The 24,547-nt window shown below is 46.5% G+C and overlaps 1 protein-coding gene across 4 annotated transcripts in view; it reads left to right on the plus strand.

Moving 5' to 3' along the window:
- The first annotated feature begins 703 nt into the window (after window positions 1–703).
- LOC129328162 (regulator of G-protein signaling 2-like) overlaps window positions 704–24,547 on the plus strand; it is a 37,944-nt gene continuing 14,100 nt past the window's right edge. For 2 of the 4 annotated variants that reach the window (XM_054977001.1, XM_054977002.1), the window contains exons 1-2: window positions 11,660–11,881; window positions 22,025–22,447. In XM_054977001.1, the coding sequence (XP_054832976.1) occupies window positions 11,684–11,881; window positions 22,025–22,447 (621 nt within the window). In that variant the 5' untranslated portion in view covers window positions 11,660–11,683. Of the gene's footprint in view, window positions 750–7,412; window positions 7,892–11,156; window positions 11,277–11,659; window positions 11,882–22,024; window positions 22,448–24,547 lie in introns of those variants that run through there. The other 2 variants (XM_054977003.1, XM_054977004.1) reach the window with 2 other exon arrangements.

Below are 24,547 nucleotides of genomic sequence, written 5' to 3' on the forward strand. Positions count from 1 at the left end.
CAGTTCATCACCCCCAAGATCCTTTAAGGGAATCCTCAAACATGGGGAAAGTAGGCTCACAGGCCCTGTTTCTCCCCAAAAGGAATCACGCCCCATGCAAAAATCACCACCCTTGAAGTTGTGACAGCAAAACAACTGGTGCAACATTCCCCACAATGCATTATGCCCCAATTAACAATAATCAAAGAAGTAATTCCCAAACCCAACTAAGCTAGTACAAACGACCTAGCAATTCTACAGAACCAGGAGGATGAGATGAGTGGGAAGCTGGAGCAAAGGCAAGAGTGCCGGTGGCCTGGCTGGCTCCCAAACTTATACCCAGCCAGTAGACCAGAGGGAAGACTTTGCCCTCTAGGTCTGCCAGCCAGGCCCACCCCTCAAGCCCGGCCAACCTGATGCTGACTGGCTAGCCGGGCAATCTACATCTGAGCTGCTCACACAGTCTCATGGGGCTTCTGGGATGCCAGAACAAGGGCAGCTTCTGTGCACCCACATCCACTGCAAAGCAGGAATCACTGGATGAAGCTTTGGGGCTGCATGGAAAAAGATGCCTTGTCATTTGCTAATTGCTCAACTAAAGGCCCAGCAACACAGGAGGTCTGTGGTTGGCTGTCAGAGCTGCCTATCAGGGTTTGCAGGGATGAGATTGGAGTGCCCATGGCTACAAAACACCCCCTCCCCCAGGTGTCTTCTCCCAGGTTGTAACCACTTTACAGCTCCATGGTTGGAAGGAAGACCTGCCGATCAAGGTAAGCTGGGCTTCCATTCAGGTTTCCAGGGTGACAGAAGGAGTGCAGACAGAGTTCAGGCATTCCCCCAGCTCCATTTCCAAGGGAATTGATTGATGGTGCCTGACTGTCTGGCTTCACAAACCACGCACCGAACCACGCCTCTAATGAGCGCTGGTTCGTTGGCCATGGACACTCACGAACCGCCAGATCGTGAACGGAAGATTGGGCGGTTCGTGGTTTTTTTTGGTTCGTAATGCGGTTCGTGCCCATGTCTAGTCTAATCCCCCTTTAAAGTTATTTACGCTCATGGCCATCACTACTGCCACTGGTAGTGAATTCTACCATTTAATTTCTCGCTGAGTGAAGAAGTACTTCCTGTTATCTGTCCTGGACCTATCCAAGCTGTGGAAAGGAATGCTGAGAGGGTTTTTAAGGCCTGGGGCAGATGCGATTGGGGGAAATGCCCTCCAAGTGCCCGTTACTATGACTCATGCAATGTAAGTCTAAAACTGGGGGGAACTTTTAAACAAGGGACCATGAATTCTGGTGAGCACTGAGCCTGGACTGCCTAGACTAGCTTGAGTTCATCAGCACTTGGAAGCTAAGCAAGGTTGGCTCTGATTACTGCTTCGATGGAAGACCACCAAGGAAGTCCAGGGTCTTCCTTATGCAGAGACAGGCAACGGCAAACCACTTGTGAATATCTCCTTCTCTGAAAACTCCATGAGGGATCTCCATAAGTCTCTTGCAACTTGGTGGCACTTTACACACAATGACTGCGGGGTCAATGGTACAGCAGAGAAACAAGGAGGGGGCCCTTGCCTTGCAGGGACTGGGGGCAAATTTCCCCAGTTATTTCCCCCTGGGGGCAGCTCTGTTTGTAAAAGGCAGACATTCAACAGATAAAGCAAAACCCTAGCATTTTCTGATGGAGAAGTTTCACCAGTTGAACTTGCACCTAGGCCACCCTCCCCAAAATGAAAGTCCCAGGGCAGGGAATTGGGAGCAGGGAAGAAAAGGCCCCTCTGCCAAAAGAGATGCTGCTGGTATTTAACCTGCAAGCCTAAACTTGTCCTGTTACACAAGCTCTGACTTCCTCATTCCGCATGACCTGAACCTATGAGTGGGCTGGCAGATTATAAAAGTTCAAGCTACCACCGGCTACGTTAAAAGCAGCAGAAAGTCTTGCGGCGTCTTGTTGCGACAGACTGAAATGACTGCCCCTCTGGAATTTACCAGCTGCATTGCGTTCTTCCCACACTACTGAGCTCACACAGTATACGGCCTTATCCCTTGCTAGATGATTTCCTCAAATGCGTGTGTGAAAACAAAGCAGCACAGACAGAGAATATAAATAATAATTATACTAGACTTTTAAAGATTATTATGATAAGCAATCGTTCATTTTTGTAGTGCTATTCTGCTCTTTGATGTTCTAAGCATTGAAGTCACCTCCAAAGAAAAGCAAGGAATTTGATCTTAAATCTTCACAATAACCTTGCAAAGTAGATTAGGCAGAGAAATTGGCCCGAGGTTGCTGAGCAAGCTTCCATGACAGAGTTGGGATTTGAATACAGGTCTTCCTAGCCCCAAGCATTAAATACTACACCACAATGGTTGCTAGGGAAAGGGAAGAAAGAAAATCGTATATATAAGAGACCCAGCATGGCGTAGAGGGCCGATTCCAGACGACTAACCGGAAGGTGCTTCATGCCGCCATGTTCCGGATTGCTACGGGAAAAACGCGAAATATCGCATTTTCTTGCATGAGTTTGGCGCGACGTTGCGCCAAACTCGCGCGAGAAAACGCAATATTTCGCATTTTCCCCGTCGCGATCTGGAACATGGCGGCATGAAGCGCCTTCCGGTTAGTCATCTGGAATCGGCCCAGGTTATAGTGGTTACTTGTATTCCGCATGATCGAGTTTGATCAGACTTTCTCAGCAGTCATGCCGCAGTGGAGTCTTACGAATCCACCACTCCCCGATTCCACATTAATGCTGTTGCTTTGCATTGACATTCCATTTCCCCATGCTCCAAGTCCATCATGCATAATTAGCTCGCATAAAAATCGATTCTTCATCGGTTTTTGCAGGGGACGTCGACAGACGCGTCTTGTCGATTTTATTTTTTCCCTAAAAAACGTTGCTACATATAAACGTTGCATCAAACAAACACATAGGATAGGTCAGAGCATTTCCCGCCACTGTTGTGGAATGAGTATTGGTTACTGACATTCTTCCACGACGGCCACACAAGCCACCTCAACTGTTCTAAATGACAGACTCCGGGCCACGCTATGAGGTTTGATGCTTGCATCTCCCCTAAATATTCGGTCCAGTTAGTGGTAGAAAGGGCAGGAAGCAGGGGCATTGCCAGAACGACTGTTGTGAGCTACCACACGCTTGTACTCCTGACGGAGTGCTTTAGATTTCGTTCTGCATTCTGTTTCTGCAGATACGTTTCTGCATGGACATGTAGAAACGTTGCAACACTTTTAAAAGGAGGGAAACAAGAGGGGAAGGGAAACGCTAGTGGGTGAGGCTTAGAAAACGTGATTGACCAATCAAATTTAGTTGGTTTGAAGAGCGGGAGAAAAGGACGAGGGTGGGGAGAACATGGGATAAAGAATATCACACGATTATTTTTAGCAGAACTGCTCTTGAATGTTTAAGGTTGCCATTAAGTTAACAATTTTGCTACTGGGCCTACGCGAATTGTATCCTTTTGGCCAGTTGCAAGGATGCAAATCTAGGAGGAAAATGCATTTTTGTTCCTAGTGCACATGTGTGAGCACAGAGTGGTATATTGAGCCCTTACGGTGAGGATGGTGGCAGCTGAATCCATAAGGAAGTCAGTGCTGTAAATATTGTACATCATGGACACAAACAGATGCACATGATGCTGTCACATGGAGTCCCATACCTTAAGACAAGGATACTGCACAGATCAGTGTGCTGCACCGTATACGTGACTGATTTATTTATGTTTTATCCTACTTTTCTTTCCCATGGGGACCTAGAGCCACTTCCAAAGACACAATCTAAAGAAGGCAAAGAAATCAAAAGATTACAATAAGCTACATCATTGTTGGATCCACTGGCCAGGCTGCATACAATAAGCTATGGGCTAACATTGAAGGGCTAATACCCTTGTGACTCTTGCTCTGAGTCATTCCCAAAGACTTGTGGCCACACCCCAAACTTAAATATATGTAACAGGAAGGGAACCACAGTTTGGAGAGCCATTGTGGCGTCATGGTTAGAGCCAGGGCTTTTTTTCAGCTGGAACACGGTGGAACGGAGTTCCGGAACTTCTTGAGAATGGTCACATGGCTGGTGGCCCCACCCCCTGATCTCCCAGACAGAGGCGAGTTTAGCACGGAGGGCAATCTAAACCTCCCTCTGTCTGGAGATCAGGGGGCGGGGCCACCAGCCATGTGACCATTTTCTCCGAGGGCACCCCACTGAGTTCCACCCCCTCTTTTCCCAGAAAAAAGCCCTGGTTAGAGTGATGAACTAGGATCTGGGAGACTGAGGTTCAAATCCCCCCTCTGCCAGGGAAGCTTGCTCGGTGATGTTGGACCAGTCACTCTCTCTTAGCCTAACCTTCTTCACAGGATTGTTGTGAGGATAAAACGGAGGAAATCTAAGCTGCTTTGGGTCTCCGCTGGGGAGAAAGGTGGGACATGAAATAAATCTTAGGCAGCTGGTAGAGATGTTCCCAAAATGTCCCTCCTGCTAGGAACAGGATAGCACATTCCATGGCACAGCCTGTGGACACACGAAGGAAGCGTTCCTACACAAAGGAAAGGCCCATGCTCAGAGGAGTTCAGACAGACAATATTCAGACCATCAATATTGTTGGTGGTTGCTGGGTCTGGCTAGGACTTAGAAAGATCGAGGTTAACATTTCCACTGAGTCCTGAAGCCCACTGGGTGACATTGAGCCAATCACAATCTTTCAGCCTAACCTACCTTACAGGCCTGTTGTGAGGCTAAAATAGAGGAGGAGAGAACTATGTATACTGCCTCGGAGGAAAGCCAGGATAAAAATTAGCTTGTTAGAAGAAGGGAAAGATAAAAATGCAGTAAAAGAAGGAGATGGCAGGGCTCCAGTGCCTTTGAAAGCTGCACAAGAGGAAGTGGAGTACCACATATACCATCTGGAACTATTTTGAGGAAAGGGAGGGTAAAAATTAAATGCATTGTGGTAATAATAAAAAAACGCAGCCAGGTTTTTTGTCAACAAGAGATGGCAGCGTGATACCCTTATACTGTGTTCTACCACATAAAATTTGCTTATCATGTAATACAAGCAGACTGAGTCGGGAGGCTTCTCATCTTTTGGCAGCAAGGTCAAGAGTTACAGACAGGTTCAAACCCTACGAAAGAGGAGTGCATTTTAAACACATTTATGGTACAGATGTGATTTATGGTGCAGACATGATTACCGCCTCCCCAAATCCTCCTACAATGGCACCCCTGCAGCTGACAGATTTATTTCCCTTGCACAATGGATAGAACTTCTCTCTTGCAGCTGTAATGGTCCTGATTGACGACTGCTCAGACCCTATGTAGGAGGGGTGGCATATTACTCCCAGGGGAGGGATGCTGTTTTGTTCTGTTATCCTAGTTGCAAATCTGCAGCCCCATCTTTTTCCACCGAACAGTGGCATTTACAAGACCAAACGCAAGTAAGTTTGGGTCCGCTCAGTTCCAACCTTTAAGCTGTAAAATAAACAATAAGAGGGTCTTGAACAGATGGGCAGCAATAAGAGGGGGGGGACTTAGGCTACATGCTTTGCACACAGAAGTCCCCCGCATCCGTTCTTAGCATCTCTAGTTGAACAATCTTTGCCAGTAGGACTTGGAAAAACCTGCTAAGTGTTGGAATAGCCAGAACTGGACTGATGGTTTGACTGAACAGAGGGAACTTTTGAAGTTTACTTTTCAGGAGCCAGCTGCTTTACTTAGTCTTTATTTATTTAGATATTTATACTCTGCTTTTTCCCCCAGTAAAGATCCAAAGAGACTTACAAGATCACAATAGAAAAGAGTCCAGTAGCACCTTTAAGACTAACCAACTTTACTGTAGCATAAGCTTTCAAGAACCACAGTTCTCTTCATCCGATGCATGGAGGGTATGAAGAAACTGGCCAGAGATACATAGGTGGTGAGGGGAGGGGGGAGTAGATGCAATCAGTAGCTTCTGATAATGGGATCAGTTTGCTTCTGATAACAAAATCAGTTACTTCTGATAATGAGATAACCATTCATAGTCTCTATTCAATCCCAGCCTGACTGAGTCAAATTTACATATGAATTCCAATTCAGCAGCTTCCCGTTGGATTTTGTTTTTGAAAGGTTTCTGTTGAACTATGGTGACCTTTAAGTCCTTGATGGACTGTCCTGGTAGATTGAAGTGCTCTCCCACTGGTTTCTGGATGTTGCCATTTTTAATGTCAGATTTGTGTCCATTTGTTCTTTTGCACAGAGGTTGACTGGTTTGTCCAATGTACAGAGCAGATGGACATTGTTGGCACGAGAGGGCATATATCACGTTGGAGGATGAGCAGCTGTAAGAGCCAGAGATAGTGTCGTTGATGCCATTGGGTCCTGTAATCATGTTTCCTGGGTAGATATGAGGGCAGAGTTGGCATCTGGGTCAGTTGCGGGGTCTGGTACCTGTGTTGGTGACTCTGCTGGCTGATTCATGGTTGTTAGTGAGAAGTTGTTTAAGGTTGGGGGGCTGTCTGTAGGCAAGGAGAGGTCTTCCACCCAGGGCTGGTGAGAGAGAGGCATCGTTTTCCAGGATGGGTTGTAGATCACTGATGATACGTTGGATGGGTTTGAGCTCGGAACTATAGGTGACAACCAGTGGTGTTCTGTTGTTAGTTCCTTTAGGTTTGTCCTGGAGCAGTCTGTTTCTGGGTACTAGGCTGGCCCTGTCGATTTGTTTCCTCACTTCATTTGATGGGTACTGTAGCCCCCAAAATGCCTGTTGCAAATCTCTTAAGTGGAAGTCCCAATCAAGAGCACTGGAGCAGATATGATTGTAATGTAAGGCTTGGCTGTATTTTGCTGCTACAGACTAACATGGCTAACTCCTCTGGATCTATGACCATTACAAGATTACAGAATCACAGAGTTGGAAGGAGCCATACAGACCTTTTAGTCCAATCCCCTACCCAATGCAGGATGAGCCAGGATGAGGGGAGATCATTCTCCGCTCCTCCACTTTATCCTCATGACAACAATTTGTGAGGGGAATTTGGGTCAGAGAGAACTACTGGCCCAAGGCAATTTCAGGTGGGTAGCTGTGTTAGTCTGTAGAAGCAGAACAAAATTTGAGCCAAGTAGCACCTTAAAGACCAACAAATTTTTCCAGGGTGTATGCTTTCATGTGTCAAAGTTCACTTCAACAGATACCACCAGCCCAAGGTCACCCAGCAAGCTTCCATGACAAACTGAGATGTCGGGTTTCCTGGATCCTAGCCAAACTCTGTAACCACTACACCATGCTGGTTTATTCCCATTCTTTAACAGTGGCCTGATCTGCAAACATTAGCAAATAATAGTGCTGCTCTCCATGCCATGAACTGCATCACCTGCTAATGTCTTCCAAGCACATTGATCTTGAAGCATAGGGAAGGTTTTTTTCTGGTCAGTTGGCAACCCTGCCAGTCTAGCATTCTGTTTCCAAGAGTGATCTGCGAGATGTTTTGGGGGAACTCACAACAACCCAGGCACAGAGGCGGTGGCCCTGTATTTATGTTAATCCTCAGCATCTGACAGAGTAGGGCTTGGAACCACAGGCGCATATACATGAATAAGCACACCTTTTAAAAAAATAGTACCAAAATGACACCTAGTGAACATTTGTGCACATATACACACGTGCTTCACCATACAGGTATTAACCAATAGGAGCCTTCAACAGTCCTACATGTATTGCAACAGCAGTAGCTTCTTGGAATTGGTCTGGGTATCCCGAAGTGCAGCCTGAAATATTGCAAAAGTCTACGAAACCAGTTAAACCAGAGAGGTTATTGCATTGCAGAAAAAGATACCATGTGGACCTCAGGGAATGACCTGTGATTCTGCCAGTCCCAAAAGATGCCTGCTATAAACAACAAACCAAAGTGAGAAGAACCAAAGGTATGAAAATATTCTTCCATACTATGCTTTATTTATTGATATTTTAATAAGACTTGTTTAAAAGCACCACACCATAATCAGCATGAGATAGCATATCGATACAAAAAAAATGGGCTGAACTGAATTGTCATGGGGGAGAGTTTCTGGTGCGGGGCTGGGGGAGGGATTTCTGGCCACCTGAAAAGTTTTCTGAAAGTCCAACTAAAACCTTATTGTTTAAAAACAATTTTGCTGTGTTTCACTTTCATTAGCTAACCTTCTTGGCAACTAGTTTAGCACTGTTTTGTTTTTGTTTTGTTTTGAAAGAGAGAGTGCTGTTCTTTATGCTTGCTGTGTGATTCAGCCAGTCAGGGGTCATATAGCCCATATATGTGGCATCGTGATGCCGCATAGCCAGCCAAATTTGGTTATCTGATGGTGCAACAAAGCCAAAGCCCAGCGAGGGTTAATGCTTCCCTATTTCTGAATGTAAGAACTTCTGTGTACCATTTTGTACGTAGGGTAAGAAAAAATGTCTTACTCCTTGCTGTAAGGCTCAGTGTGTGGAAATGGGCAGCTTTTCATTGCACAGAGGAAAATAACCAAGGAAATAATATTCCATTCAGCCTCTGTTAAAGAGGCGGGACATTTTCTTCTCCAGATTGTTCACAATTGTATGTGCAAGCCCCTGAATTATTGTACAAGCAGAGAAGGCAAACGCATTTCTCAGGGTAGGGGTTGTGAAATGTCTCAGTTGTTTCAACTCAGCCAGAATGTCAGATAAAGACTTAAAGGTAAAGGTAGTCCCCTGTGCAAGCACCGAGTCATTGCTGACCCATGGGGGGGACGTGCATCACGACGTTTTCTTGGCAGACTTTTTACAGGGTGGTTTGCCATTGCCTTCCCCAGTCATCTACACTTTACCCCCAGGAAACTGGGTACTCATTTTACCGACCTCGGAAGGATGGAAGGCTGAGTCCACCTTGAGCCGGCTATCTCAACCCAGCTTCCGCCAGAATCAAACTCAGGTCGTGAGCAGTGCTTGGGCTGCAGTACTGCAGCTTACCACTCTAACACACTTTGTAAACCGCTCTGAGTAGGTGTTAAGTTGTCCTGAAGGGTGGTATATAAATCGAATCTTATTATTATATTATAGGCATAAAAATCAGCTGAAGTACCTTTTCAGTGATTCTACTTGTGTTTGCATTTCATGTGTCAAGTTTAATTTTACAGCACATTCCTCTGCTTCTAGAATACCTGGAAGATGCTTCATAAGTGGACAGACAGCAGTGAAGTACACTCTAATGTGTATCTGACTTAGAAAGGAATGAACCATGAATCCTATTTGTTATTGTCTTCCACCTCGCGGGGCCAGCATTGAAGAACACAAAAGTTGCTGAACACAACCCCAAAATGTTAATGGTTCAGAACCAGAGGAGTTAGCCACGTTAGTCTGCAGTTGCAAAATAGTAAAGAGTCCAGTAGCACTTTTAAGACTAATCAACTTTATTGTTGCATAAGCTTTCGAGAACCACAGCTCTCTTCGTCAGATGCAAGAAATGGCAAGACCGGTTAAAACTCAAAAGAGGGAAGGAAAATTGACTTCCTCAACCCCCCCCCCCCCGAGAGCTTGCAGGGGGTGCGTCAGAGAGTTTACTATTCATGCATTCCACTGCAATTCCTTCTGGCTCTGCAGGAAACCTTTGTTATTTGCTGCTTGAATTGATCTAACCATCCTGGTTCTCTGAGAAACCAACATCTATATACAGTCCCAGATACTGTGGATATTATCCTTTGGTAAAAATTTTTATTTCCTCTTTGGGGGACAAAGGGCATCTTCAAACTTTATCTAGCTGTGCCTAAACAAACTGAACCTGGGACTGTCTGCATGCAAAGTATGTACTTTACCCCTCTTGCCAGAAGGCCTCTTGGACGATCCTAAGATCTGTAAGGTCAGGAGCTTGGCTAGCCTCGTGACGTCAGCTGTGGTTGGCAGGGTCTTGCTTGCAATTTCCTGTAATTTGAAATCTTTTTAAACTGTGGCGATACCAAGGACTGGACCCAATACCTTCTGCATTCATAGCACATGTTTGGGCACTGAGGTAGAGGTTCTCCCTTCTCTTCCAGATTGGCAAGGTAGCTTTCAAAGACGGGTCACAACATGAGAGGTGCAGGATTTTTTTCTGAATCATTTGGAAGGACCTAGCTGTTAATATTGCGTAGCACAGTTTCGCACAGCATGGCCTCCCCCCTCATCCATATTTCACATCACATCCTGAGTCATGTGTTACCCAATACAGTTTGGGGTTTCACATGTTTTTTTCCATTCACAACAAGCTGCTCTGGTGCCTTTTTGCAGGCAACGATTCAGCCGGTGAATCTTTTCTTTTGACACAGAAATCCAGACAGACCAATCTATCGCTATTAGCCATGGACAGCACAATAGAACTTCCTGATGCAGAAGCAGTATACCTTTGAATGCAAATAGCAAGAAGAGACTCGTCGTGTTCTTTCTCGGAGCTTCCAGAGTTATCTAACAAGAAGAAAGGGAAAGTCGGCCTACGTGGATCTTTGGCCTGATCTTGCACTGCAGTTAATTTTTAATTCAGAGCCCATTCCTATGTTCAAACTAGCACATCAGCAAAGCTTAATATAAGCCCAGGACTCATTTTTAAAAGGCCAGGAGTTTACTATGAGACAGGTTGAGTAGCCAAAAACAAGAGTATCTTAGAGCATGTGCAGAGAACTTTTCCCTCGTCAGTGGGTTCCCCCAACCAGACCCCACACCTACGGGGCTAAGAGTCAAGAATATGATTCCCAAGGCAGGCTCATAATGCATGAAAAGGCCAGGCGGTATAGTGGTTGGAGTGGCAGATTAGGATCTGGGGAATTCAGGTGTGAATTTCCACTCTGCCACAGAAACTCACTGGCTGCCATTGGACCACTCACCCTCTCTCCGTTCAACCTACCTCATAGGGTGGTTGTTGTGAGGATAAAAATAAAGGAGGAAAGTGTTATATTGAAAGCTGTTTTGGGTTGCCATTGGGGAGGAAAAGTGGGGTATAAATAAACAATGGAAGCCTGGCTTCCTCTGGTCTGGTTGTTGGCCGTATCAAGAGCGCTCTCACATTTTTGCAGGGCCTGAAAGAAAGCCTTTTTCTACAGAGCTTTTTATTGGCTTGTGAGCTGTGGAGAAAGAAAAACCCCAGCTGTTTAATTTATGTTGAGTCCAAGTTGACGTTTTAATATTTTAGCATTTTATATAGATGTGCTTTCTGGTTTTTAGGATTACAGAAGCCACCTTGACCATGGGAAAGGCAAAGTTCAAATTTGAATAAACCAACTGAAGACAATGTCCACCACCGTCACCACCACGCCGGCTCTATGACAGGACAAGCTTTGCCTGGTGGGATTCCCTTTTCACACAGTTGTTAAAGCGACAGGATCTTTGCCTTCTCTTGCCACTATAAACCTGCTGATGTTTGCTACTCACCCTCTGGCTTTTTGACAGCACCCCGGCAAAGTTGTCACCTTCTTTGTCTGCCCCATCCCCATGCTGTTAAAAAAAAAACCCTGCCTATCAGGAGGAAATCCAACAGGTGCTGCCTTTTCCTGGCATGCGGGCGAAGTAATGGGAGTTCCAGCTGACACGCAAGAAAGAGAGCCGCATGGCCAGCCCACAGGTGGTGATCGACGGGGCCAGACTTCCGATGTGTGAGACACACCCGAGAGTGCAATCCACTCACCCTTGGTGATGTCACACACTCTCCCCTTTCACTTGCCTGCTCTCACAAGGGCCACACAGACCCACACATGCACACTCACACCCCTCCAGGCATTCTGCCACTCCCTTGGAGGAGGGAGGGACGGGCTGGGGCTGGCAAACTGTTCACAGCAGGGAGAAAAACTGACTTAGCTACTTGCCACTCCTGCAGGGGTGAAGGGAGGAGAAAGCCACCAGCGGCAGCACACCAGCAAGGAGAGGGGAGAGAGGCTGGAGGCGACAGAAAGGTAAAGCTCAACTCTGTAGTTTATCTGTCTGTTAATGTTTCCTTCCTTCTCCCTGGTTTGTCTGCCTAATTATTTCTCTCTCACACTCCCCCTGTACTCCCCATGTACTTCACTGAACTATCCATATCCAATCTGTTTTCTCACCCCTTCTCTCTCTCTTTCTCTGATCTATTTACCCCTCACTCAGTCCTTCCTTCCCATCTATCTTGAATGGTTTTTAAAAAATTTCTATTTTTCCTGTCGCTTGCGAGGTGCTTTCCTCAGACAAATCCCAGGAGATCAGCCTGGGGTCGGTGGATGGGGGATAACCAAAAAGAGTCCTGCGGCATCTCAAAGACAATTGGATTGATGGTGTGGTGTTATAAGCTCTGGTGAACCAAAACCCACTTCCTGCGCTTGTCGAAGTGGGTTCTAGTCTGTGGAAGAGTGTGCCACAATAAATAGGTCTTTCAGGAAGGGCCAGATTCTTCTTCTTCTTATTATTATTACTTATTTTGATTCTGATCTAGCTGTTGCTCCCTGTCTGATCAGAAATTTAACAGCAGGTAGAAATAAGTCGCTTATCTTGCCTATCTTGCTTATCCCGCTCTCTCTCTCCACCAACTATGTTGCCACCTTCCTCCTTTCCCCCCCCCCACCCCCAAGGCAGGGGCTTCACGTTTTTCAAGCCCACTCACAGCCCCCCCCCCACCGCTTCTTCCAGGCTACCTTACCCCCTTCTCAGCTTGCAGATCTGCCCATCTCCCCAGCCAGCAGATGCTCCGCTAATCCGGTCCCTCCAAAAGGCCCCTTTTCTGGTTGTGTTTATGCTCTGGGCATTCCTGAGCCTCTAGGATGGGTGGACAGACGGACAAGAGGGGGGTAGATCCAGAAAGGCTGCGCCTGGCTCGAACACCACCCAGAATGGTAGTGAAGGGCAAGGGAGCTAGGCAGGGGTGTGTGTGTTTGTGTTGTGGGAACAGGAGGAGGACAGGCAAGAGGGGAGGGGCAGGCCTGTGGGGCATCAGCCCAGCCTCTCTCTCTTTCTCCCCCACCCCTTTTTCCCTTTCTCCAGGCACATGATTTACATCTCCCGGGAGACATAAGCCAGAAACTCCATCCCTGACCTTTTGCTCTCCCTCGGGGTGCAGACACTATTTGGAGAAGGTTTAACTCTTATTTTCCCTGGCCCTGTAGCGGCAGCTTCAAAGGCAACAAGAGGAAATTTAGCCCTGGAAGGACAGGGGACTTCTGTGGTCAGGGCTTGGGGCTCCCATGGCAGTCCAGTTTTGGATCATCTCCAATGGGACCTAAATGCCTGTATCCCAGATTATAATTAAATCATAAATTTGGAAGGTCATCCATCCCTGCCCCCATCTCTGCCTTTGCCTTCCAAAATGGGGCTGTGTGCGCCAAACCACAACCGGCCCCAAGCAGCAAAAAAGTGCAAATTTCTGCAAATGTCTTCAGCAGGCAAGTTAAGCTAACTACTACACCCTCCTGACTGGACCTGCATAGCTATGAAGCTGCCTTATACTGACTTCGGCCGTGGGTCCCTCTCGCCTAGCACTGCCCAACTTCCTTTTAAATTGGAGGTATTTATTTATTTAGTACATTTTTACCCCACCCTTCCTCCACAGGAGCCCAGGGTGGCATAGATGGTTCTCGTGCCTCCTCCATTTTACCTTCACAACAATCCTGTGAAGTAGGTGAAGCTAAGAGAGAGTTACTGGCCCAAAGTCACTCAGTGAGTTTCATGGCAGAGCGAGGAGTTCAGCCTGGGGCTCCCAGGTCATAGTTCAGTGCTCTAACCATGACATCACAGGGGCTTGGATTGGAGTCGCAGACCTTTCCACATACAAGGCCTGTGTTTTGCTACCGAGCCCACGGCCTCATGCCACAAAAAGGGAACACTCCAGGAGGAAGTTCACCACAGTGTGTTGGTGTCAGATGAGATTGAGACAAAGCTCTCTTGTGCTGAATCAGACCCATAGTCCAGCAGCTAGCCAATTGGGGTAGAAAGTTTCCCCACCCCAGCAAAACCGACAGATAGCCGCTGCACCCCCTCCCACCGCAGGAGCCAACTTCTTACCCAGTGAATCTTCCAAAGGAAAAGGAGGCAGGCAGTGGGAGGGTGCCCCACTTCTTGGCAATGGGTTTTCTCTCTCCTTAGTCAGGCTGTGTGGTGACCAGGGGAAAGGATGGAAATAACAAGACTGGATAGAGCAGAGTAAACATTCCTGACAGCAACAAGCCACAGTGAAAGGGCTAGAAAAGTGATATCTGAGCCAAGCTACGCCTGACACAGGATGGACACTTGTCAGCTTCCCTCAAGTTTTGATGGGAAATGTAGGCATCCTGGTCTTGCAGCTGTAATGGAGAGCCAAGCTGTAAAACCAGGATGCCTACATTTCCCATCAAAACTTGAGGGAAGCTGACAAGTGTCCAACCTGTGTCAGGCGTCACTTGTAGCTTGGCTCTCAGTGCTCGGGAGCCAAATGTGGATCTTTGAAATGCCACCTGTGGCTCTTCTAAGCACGATTCTCCAATGTGGCACCTGCCCCATCTTTCAGGAAGGTGGGCAAGGCCCTTGCCTTATAGAGCTTATGGTTAGCCAGTGGTTCCCACCATAAAACAGCTGCTGTGAGGTGCAAGCCTCATGTCTGGGATGGACGGTGGTAATTGTGAATGCGGCTCTCCATGAGCTGTGGCCTGAGCACCGCTGGGCTAGAATATGAACATCTAAAGCTGCCCTACAGCAAACTTGGGTCCATCTAGGTCAGTGTTGTCTTATTCTGACATGCTGCAACATGCCAAGCACTTGGGCAGAAATCCTGTCATAAGGCCCAACTGGGCCATGCAGAGAATGAGGAGGGAGTAAAGGGGTAAACAGTGCGGGTGATGGCAAGGACTATATCACCCTAGAATGCAGGTGGAGGATCCTGGAGGCTCACATTCTGGAACGTGCATCTATGTTAAAAACTCACTGGAAGTAGAAAACGAGCACAGCAAAATGCGGGGAGGGGTTAAAATTTTCCTCCATGTTGTGCTAATTTTCTTTTTGCAGGGAGTATTGTACAAGAAGGAATATTCAAAGATGCAATCTGTCCCTTGCAGTCCAAAGTGGCACATTCCATTCTGCCTCAATATTCTACCAATTCATTCTTTGGTGTGGGGTACACCAGGCTTTAGACTTGATAAGCACAGTTATTATTATTTATATGGGCCATGGGCAGCGGGAGTCAGAGTAACCTTTCCATTTGCTCCTGGTCATGTTTAAGTGCACTTATCCTGTGCATTGGCCTATTTGTTTGCTCTGGTTAGCATGCCAGCTATCAATGGCCTGCTGCATGCCCATGTTACGTATGAATGGGCCAGCACACCTCGTAACCATATTTAAACATGACCAAGTGCATGTGGAAGGCTTACAAGGGCAAGGGCTTTCCATGAGGCCTACATCCTCCCTAAAGCAAGCACACTGCAGAAAAAGGTGGTAGATTGTAGCCACATCAGGTTGCAGGTGGGGGAAATCCCGTTTTGGAATGCTCCCATGCTTTAAAAGTTCCCCGCTAGTAGAAAACTAGCACTGCAGGGACAGAGGTGGCTAGAAACAGTCTACTTGGCGTGCTCATTTTCTACCTGCAGAGAATTTGTTGTTCTTAATGTTAGGGTCAGGTAGTGTGCTGAAGTGGTATGCCCCACCTGTCATCTGGATTGCTGCAGTCCATTCTACCACCTCCAGTGTTCCAGCAACCCATTCTGCTGTAGTCCAGTTTGAAGCAGATGCTGTGAGAGTGGAAACATTACTGCCAACATTACTTCTTTTTGCTCTTCAGCATCAAGCAGTAAATGACTATGCTGTGGAGACATTGTTCACCACCATACTAGAGTCACTTTTCTCTGAATTCAACCCCCAAATTATAGCTGTGGAAGCTAATTCAGCCTGAGATGAGTTTTAAACAACCTCAAGGTGGGCCATGGAGTTCTTTAGGAACTACAGCTAGGGATGCCAGGCCCCCCATGGGATGGTGGTGCTTTGGGTGAGTGTACACTAGAAGGACTCATTTTGTGTGCACGCACACCACTTGCACGCTTCAGAGTACTCCCTCATCGCCCCAGGAATAATGTCATTCCTGGTGTGACAAGGACATGCTCCAGAGCGTGCAGGAGCAATCTGGGAGGCTCCCGGACCCATTCCGGCATCTTTTCCGCCCACCAGCCAGGTGAGAGGTGGGGAGGACAGAGGCTGGGAGCGGGGGATCCCCTGCCCCCACCAGGGGAATGGGATCCCTAATGACAACTCATCTGTAGACTATAGAGATCAGTTCCTCTGGAAGAAATGGCAGCTTTGGAGAGTGAACAGATCCCCATCTCTCTTAATCTAATCTTCCTTATGGTTTGGCTGTTACGTATGGAAAGCCAGTGTGGATTAGCGATTAAAGTGCTGAACTCAGTCTGTAGAGTCCCAGGTTCAAATCTTCCCCCTCAGGCACTGGGGACTCTTGGGCCAATCGTACTCTCTCAGTCTAACTCACTAGTTCTTAACCTTTAAATTCATTGCCGCCCTCTAAGTACACAGCATTATCATTAAATGCTGCCCAAGCTACTACTAAAACATTAGGGCATAAAAAGAGCACTCTAGATAAGTGAGCTTTATTTATATAGGTATATTTGTGATAGATGGCTATTAAACTCTTGGCGTGCTTTCAGTCAGACCCTTGAGACCTGATGGCCATCGGCCAATATTCGGTTTGATTCCTGTTTGCTGTGTGCCATGTTTTTAAGGAAAAAGTGACCTGTGACTCACGAAACCTCCTACCCTACCACAAATTTTGTTAGTCTTATAGGTGCTACTGGACTCTTGCTCTTTTCTACTGCTACAGACAGACTAGCATGGCTACCCATCTTGCTCTATGTTTTTAAGGGTCTGAGGGAGAAATTCAAGATCTGAAATTGTATCCACAGGGCAGGGTAATTAGTATAAAACCATTCTGCTGGCTGTCAGAAGCCATAGCAACTGAGGAGAAGGGGGTGCCTAAAATCCCACATGTCCTCCACTTACTTCCAAAAAGCTATGACTATGACCCTCATAGGCCGTTTTCACTCATCTTTTCTGGCTGCGCAAAATCGCACAAAACTCCCGGAATGGCGGCATCTTCCTGGTGCAATTTCCCATCACGACTCCAGTTTGTGGCGTGATCGCACCACAAACTGGAGTCATGTCAGGAAATTGTGCCAGGAAGATGCTGTCATTCCGGGAGTTTTGTGCGATTTTGCGTGGCTGGTAAGACTTGTGAAAACAGCCATAAGTTGTTAATCATCTCAAGTGGGCAGTGGAGGTGAGACACTTCTATTAAGAATCAGTAGTTTAATCCAGTGATTCTCAGACTTCCACAACTTACATCCCTCTACCCACTCTGTCAAAGAACCTGCATACCACCATCATAGAAACGAAAATCCCACTTTTTCCAAGAACATTTATATGTTTAAACGCATTCTGTTATGACATTTATCATTTCCAATAAATTACAGAAGCGCAATAGATAATCCCTGGCAGGCAGAGTTGGCAGAAAGTAGAACATCAGAGACACTTGCTGATGTGCAGGAAGAATCACCAAGTGTCCAAGGTTACCACTAGCATGCCAAAAGGCCACCGATGGATAATCTATAGTATGTAGTCAGCAGGAGACAGTATGTCACACTTGAAGGTGGACATGGGGATAGAAGGACAGTGAATTCTTAGTTGTTCTTGTGAAAACCATGCATCCCACCTAGACTTGTGCCTCCCACTAGCTGCGCACGTAACACCAGATGAGATCCCACTAACATATGTTCTGGGTTGGTGGTTGCATAAGAAAAAGTCCTCGGAGCTCTGCAGAGCCCTGTAGGCAATTGCAATAATGGATGGGGGTGAATGGATGGACAGATGAATACAATTCCTCTCTGCATTCTTCTCTGTCTTTCATGCCAGGAGTTGGCCAAATAATTTTTTAATGAGTTTCTCTCAAATATTTTCTAAGTTGGATCGATTCCCAGCATGAAGACAAATGGATAGATTTGCAGGCCAGGCCCAAGGGCCATTGTCTGAGTCAATGGAACACATGAACCTGGAGCTGGGGGGACTGTGGGGCTCAGATAGTTCCAGCTCAGTTTAATCCAGGGTTTATCCGGGAGTCACGCACTGGTAAAGAAAAAAGGCATGTATGCTTTTAAACATGCACAGAGTACATGGAAGTTTCTTCTCTCTCTCTTTCTCCCTCCCTCCCTCCCTCCCTCCCCTGACATCTTTCATTTTAGAAATTCATCATGCATCTCTCTTAAAACTGTAAAAAAGTAAATGATGGGCATGCAAAGCTATTGTTTAGATTGGGGCCATGTGGGAAGGGAGGAATAGTTTAGCCTTTCAAGTTTCTCATTCAGTTTTGCTAATAGAAACTGGGTTCCCTGCACTGTTCTGGGGGGGGGGGGGCGGGGTGCCCTTTTAAAACCTGTCTTTTCCCTCCCTTTTAAAATATTGATGCTAATAACAGCATGGAAGCCTGGTTCTGATTGGGCAAAACTAAGTGTGGCTTGCCGGGTTCATTCAACAGCGCACACATGCAAATTTTCAACAGATTTGATGGAGAACTGTGGATTTGATGGCTCTCTGTCACATCTGTTTTGGCCCACAGACACTTGAACTTTTTCTAAACAGAAGGGAGGAAGGAAGCAGGGATGGTTCATTGCCCAAGCAACCCGTGTGGCCTTCTGAGGACCATGTTGGCCGAGGGCAGCCATGAGGGTTGCCTCGGAGACGGTTGTGGTTGGTGTCTGCCACCACCTCCAAGTCCTGTGTTGCTGTTGCCCGAGGTCAGCAGGCTGTCTTACACTTGGCAGAGGTTGTGGGCAGCGCAGGCAGAGAGGGCATTTTGAGCAATAAAATATCTCAAGCCAGTGAAGAAAAGAAGAACGGGAAATGGCAGGGAACAAGAAAGGAAGCAAGCAAGCAAGAGAGGGGAAATGGAAGGACGGAAGGGGGGGGCAGACCCATCTTTATTTCGTTTATCTTTTTTTTCAATCTAGCTTCTTATTAAACTCATGTTGCCACAGAGTTTATTTTTATCCTGCACAAAAATGTGTCCAGCTGCATCCTAGAACAAACTCAGCTCTACAGCAGTGGTTTTTCAAATCACATTCCAGGCAATCCCAGGGGTTCCTCAGTGTCAGAACCTTATCAAATATTCTTCAAGTTTAGAAGGTTCCTTAAAAGTTCAGAAATAGCAGGTGTATTTCCACGGAAGGCAGCCTGCACCCTGCACCTTACAATCAGTTGAAGGGATATCATAAGGAAAGATAGGGTGACCCTAAAAGCCTGCATAAACTGCAAATTGCTCTAGAACATTTCCAAGAAGCCTCTCGTGCTGTGACAATCATACAGGACAGGACTGCCATCTCCAGGTTGTAGGTATGGTTGCCAGGTTCAGGTTGGGAAATTCTTGGAGATTTGAGGGGTGGAGCATGGAGGGGACAGGATTGAGGGGAGGGAGGAACCACAGCAGGGTGTAATGCCATGGAGTCCACCCTCCAGCCTTTTTCTCCAGGGGAATGGATCTCTATGGCCTGGAGATTGGTTGTAATTCTGGGAGATCTCCAGCCACCACCTGGAGGCTGCCAACCCTTGTTGTAGGGCTGTTGCCAACTCCAGATTGGGAAATTCTGGGAGATTTAGGAGTGAAGTTTAGGCAGATTATAAAGTAAGTAAATAAAGCAATTAATTAATCGAGTGGCATGGCCCTGCAGTAGTAGAATCAAAGGCCTCATCAGACCACAAGAGGTGGGTTCCAACTTCAGTTACAGATCAGTTGTAATTCCGGCCGATAATTTCAGCTCTAAATAGTCCAGACAAGTGGCACAAGGGCAAAAGGCTGTCTAACCCAACTCTACGTTTTTGCTGTGCTGGGTCCCTCTTGGCTGGAACTTTTTAATATAAGGGAGCCATTCCAAAAGGGGAATCCTTCACGTGCAATCTGAAATGGTACAGTCCTTTCTCCGCCCTCAGGTTTCTATCACCCACCTCCTTCTGCTGTAGGGTGGAACTGGCCTTAGACATGTTGTCTTCTTCTGTCTGACCCATATCCAGGGCCCCACATGATGGGAATAGGAAGAGTACATTTTACTGGAACCTGGAGGTCCAAAGCGGCTCAGCCCATGCTGCAATCCTATTACCATGAAGAGGGCGGGGGGGGGGGGGGATGAAGATAAACTAAACTAAAATATTTCTTTGTATCTGTTATTCAGATCTTTTGAGATTTGCTGGAGCCAATCAAAGGCAGTGTTAAAACAGCTACCTTAAGCAACTTGCCGAACTGCTGGGTCTATCCATATGATAAACAAGTCCCTGAGTTCCTTTTGCACAGGCAGGAGGGAGGGGCACCTGGTGGGAAGGGCAAAGCAAAGTACCATAAAGACAATGGGAACAAGCGCTGCTGCTTCTGGTAGGATGTGCAGGTGCAAAATATGTCTGTCTGCCTGGTATATGTTTATTCCATTTTTCTCCCCAACGGGGACCCAAAGCATCTTACAAAAATAGACCTTTAAAAATGTACAAGATATTTTAAAAGTATATTGTATTTTTAAAAAGACATCCTGGGCTGATGTCCACCATGTCATTCCATGCACTTAAAGGTCAGATCATGTAGCCTGTTGTCTTTCAGCTCATGTCTGAGAGCTTGCACCTGCAGCACGGGAAAGAAAAACACTCTGCCTAGTTGCTCCGAGCTGGCAGCCACCTTCCCTCAGTTCCCCCCTCCTGTTCACTTAGTTCACATGCTCCCTGCTGCCATGTCTGGCGGTGGCCATAAATACAAATCAGGCAACTAGAAAGGTAAGGAGGCAAAAAAAAGGGAACAACAAGAAGCTAAAGGACACCAATATATCCTCCGGTTTTTCTGATCAGCGAAGGCCTTTTTGCAGTCAGGCAACAATACAGTAACTGCAGAAGCAGACGAAAATCAAGTTAAAAATTATTTCAATATAGCGACAGGGTCTGTGACAACTAATTTTCAGGGATGTGTGCAAAGCCATACAGATTCTTTGCACACTTCCAGTTACTGTGGAAGAAGCTGAAAAGTTTCAGCAAACCAAAGGTGTTCTACAGCGGGGCAAGAACGGTTAAGCCACCTAGCCATTTTGTCTAGGGGAGGGGGCGTATTTCATGGTTTTGCAATGCAAGTCCAGAAAAATAAAGCTTTAAGTTAATTGGCCTAATCTTTGCAGCTACGTTGGTCCATTAAAATATTTTTTAAAAAGACCTTGTCAGGATAATCCCTTTTTAGTGACCAAAAAATTACAGAATACTTAGCAAACTAGTAGAACTCTCAGGCTGGGTGTTATTATTAAACAAAAGTTGCAAAAGCTGGCATTTTTCACAAATGTAGAATATGTAGCAGTAATTTAATAACTAAAACAAACTTTTTTCATGGTTCATGAGATTGTATATATGGGATGAGGGAGTGTGCTATTGGTGTGGTGGGACAGGCTTGCCAACTCCAGGTTTAGAGATTCCTGGAGATTTGGGGACGGAGCCTGAGGACAGTGGTGTACAGGGGAGAGGAGACCTATTTGGGGTATAATGTCATGGAATCCACCCTCCAAATTAGTCATTCTCTCTAAGGGAACTGATCTCTCTAATCCGGAAGTCAGTTGTAAATCTGGGGAAATTTCAGGCCCCACTGGGAGGTTGGTAACCCTGCCAGGAAAGCAGCCTGTGGAGGCATATCACTTCCTCCTGTTGTGCTGTAGTCCTAACCTGAATTAGGCCTCTGTGTGTCTGTTAGATAATTTAAAAAATGATGGGAGCTTCATGTGTAGGACCTCCAGTCATCATGTGGCTGGAGACACTCATTTAGCAACCAGCGACCATTCAGGATCAAAGCAGCTCAGTGGGTGGCAACTCTCTGTGACAGGAGGGAACCTCAGCCCACCAGAAACATCAATATCACAGACCTGTGCTCTGATAATATAAATGTCATAGCTTTTTCTCCTGCCCCACAAGATATGGGTCAGGGTTTCTCTACATCCTAGATTCTCCTCGACTACCTTCCAGGACCTTGTTAAAAATTGCTGCCTCCACATTAAGCGCAAACTTGCAAACTAGTTTAATCTAAATTACCCTTCCTCACACAGATGCTGAGCCCCCTCCAGAAATGTGGTTCTGAAGGATGCCTCTTAGACTGCGACTTTCTACCCTGGCACCGGAGCGCCCTCCGCAAGCGGCACTCGAGTTGCGAGGAGCCTGAGCCAGAGGATGACCATAAGGACCGGAGTAAGGAAAAACCATGCCCCCCAAGCATCTGTTTAGAGGCTCCAGACTCAGACAACTGCCTCCAGATCCCACTTCAGGACCCCGGAGGGGTGTGGCGATGCCGCAGCGAGGGACGTCTGGACCAGAACGAGGCTCCCATTCAAGGGGATATAGAGTTGGGGGACAAAACAGGAAGTGGGTGGAGTTTGCCATCCCCCAAATCCCTGAGGAAAGAACGTCACCCAAGAGGCAGAGTTGCAGCAGCGAAAGAGCACCTGAGAAACCTTTTTGGAGGATCAAATAAAGTCAGTGGACATGCCACCTTCTCATAGCCTAGTGCCACATTTCAGTCCTTTACTACCAACTGTCTGCCTTCCTTCCTTTCTCTCTTCTGTCTCTCTTTTTTTATTCCATAAGAAGTGCGAGCCCAGAAATTTTGTTTTCTTTTTAACTTATGCTTGTATAAATATTTTAGTGTCTTTGTTCCCGATGGTTTTAATCTCTGGAATTTCCTGCAGCAAAAAATGTATCTCGTGGCTACATGGAAAACCAATAATTAATTATCAAGGAAGGGGTTATGGCAGAGGGCCTGGGATCCAGGACACCTGGGTTCTCTGGAAAAAAAGGAGAGCTTGATAGGCAATACGAGGAAGTTGGTAGGTCAAGTTCTCTAGCAATGGAGGGTAGTCTAGTGGGCTCACTATCTTCCCTGGCTCAGACAGTGGAAGAAGGACAGGGGACCAGCATCAGTTTTTAGTGAGCCAGATGCCGTATCGCCTAACAGTGCAATCCTAAGTAGAGTTACAAGTCAACTGAAGTCAATAGGCTTAGAAGGAGATAACTGCTTAAAAACACACTGTAATCCCTTTCCCCCTGAAATTGGTGCATAGTTTATTCTTAAACAACAGCTGCAGAGCCCCACAATTTGGACTGGGGTCATTGAACTAGGGAAGAGTTTAAAATAAATAAATAAAACATTCTTCTCCACTCACCCACACCATTTCCCTGATCAAAAATTGGCTGTTGTTATCCTTGATAGAGGAAAGAAGTCAGGCAGTCTTGCCTGCCACCCCAGCTCCCCCAATAGTGCCTGAAGGGATTGGTGTGGTTTTGGCTGGAGAAACTGTGCAAAGGGAAAGAGTAAACAAAAAACACCACCCTTTCCCAGCACCCCTTCCCTGATTCAGATAGCGTCCCCTGCTGTAGATTGTAAGGCTAAAGTACATATTGGGGATCAGATCTCCCGGAATTACAGCTGGTCTCCAGGCAACAGGGATCAATTCCCCTGGAGAAAATTGCTCCTTTGAAGGGCATTATACCCTTCTGATGCCCCTCCGCAGCCCAGTCCCCACCCTCTACAGGCTCCACCCCCAAATCTCCCAGCCTGGACCTGGCAACCCTAATCAGATCCCTAACTAGAGTTGCCAGTCAAGTAAGGCCTAGTCATCTCCAAGAATTAACAACTGATCTCCAGCCAACAAAGATCAGTTCTCCTGGAGAAAATGGCAGTTTTGGAGGGTGGACTCTCTGGCATTCTACCTTACTGAGGTCGCTGTACTCCCCAGACTCTGGCCTCCCCAGGCTCCACTCCCAAATCTCTAGGAATTTCCCAACCCAGAGTTAGCAGCCCAATCCTCAACAGGGTCCAATGCAACTGAGTCTCTCTGGAATATAGCAAAGAAAAAACTAGATTGAGACACAGCCCTCAAGTTGTGGGACAGTCAATACTCACTTGATTTGTGGCTTCCCCCTTGCTTTTAGTGCCTGAAACCAGCAATGGCCCACACTGTCCATCACTCATGTTTGTGAAAATGTAACTGGTGATTGTTTTCTCTCAAATTGTTGTCCCAAAATCTGCGGCTTGAGGTGAGTTGCTTCACTTGCCTAAAAGTTGAGTTAACTTCAGAAAGTTCCATCTTCCTTTAACTATCTCTGTGTTATTTGGAAAGGTGATGGTAGAAAGATTACTTTCAGTGCAATTTTACAATTACACCCTTCTAAGACCATTGACTTCAGTGGTCTCAAAAGGGTATATGTCTGCTTAGGCTTGCATTATTTGAGCTTCAAAAGCAAAAGTGTCTTAAGGAAGGCCAACACTGGAAAATGAGGGAAGCCTAGACACCTGGATTCCTCCTTAGAGGAGAAAGAATGAAAACTTGGCTTGAGTTCACTGGGAATGGAGTAGGGCTAGTCAAAACCCAGATTCCCAGGTTCCTTGGAAGAAGGGTTGGCTGTTTGGAGAACCTGTGCAACTAAGTTTTCTGGAACCAAGAGTAGTATCTACTAGAAGCCTTAATACAAAGGCATGAGGAACCCGAGATCTCAGCCAGGGTCTCTTCCTCTTCCCTTTCCAAAGTGAAGCTTTCAATCACCACATCTTGCTTGCGCACTGAGATGCAGCATGA

The sequence above is a fragment of the Eublepharis macularius genome, chromosome 4 (genome assembly GCF_028583425.1).
Source record: "Eublepharis macularius isolate TG4126 chromosome 4, MPM_Emac_v1.0, whole genome shotgun sequence".
Taxonomy (NCBI): domain Eukaryota; kingdom Metazoa; phylum Chordata; class Lepidosauria; order Squamata; family Eublepharidae; genus Eublepharis; species Eublepharis macularius.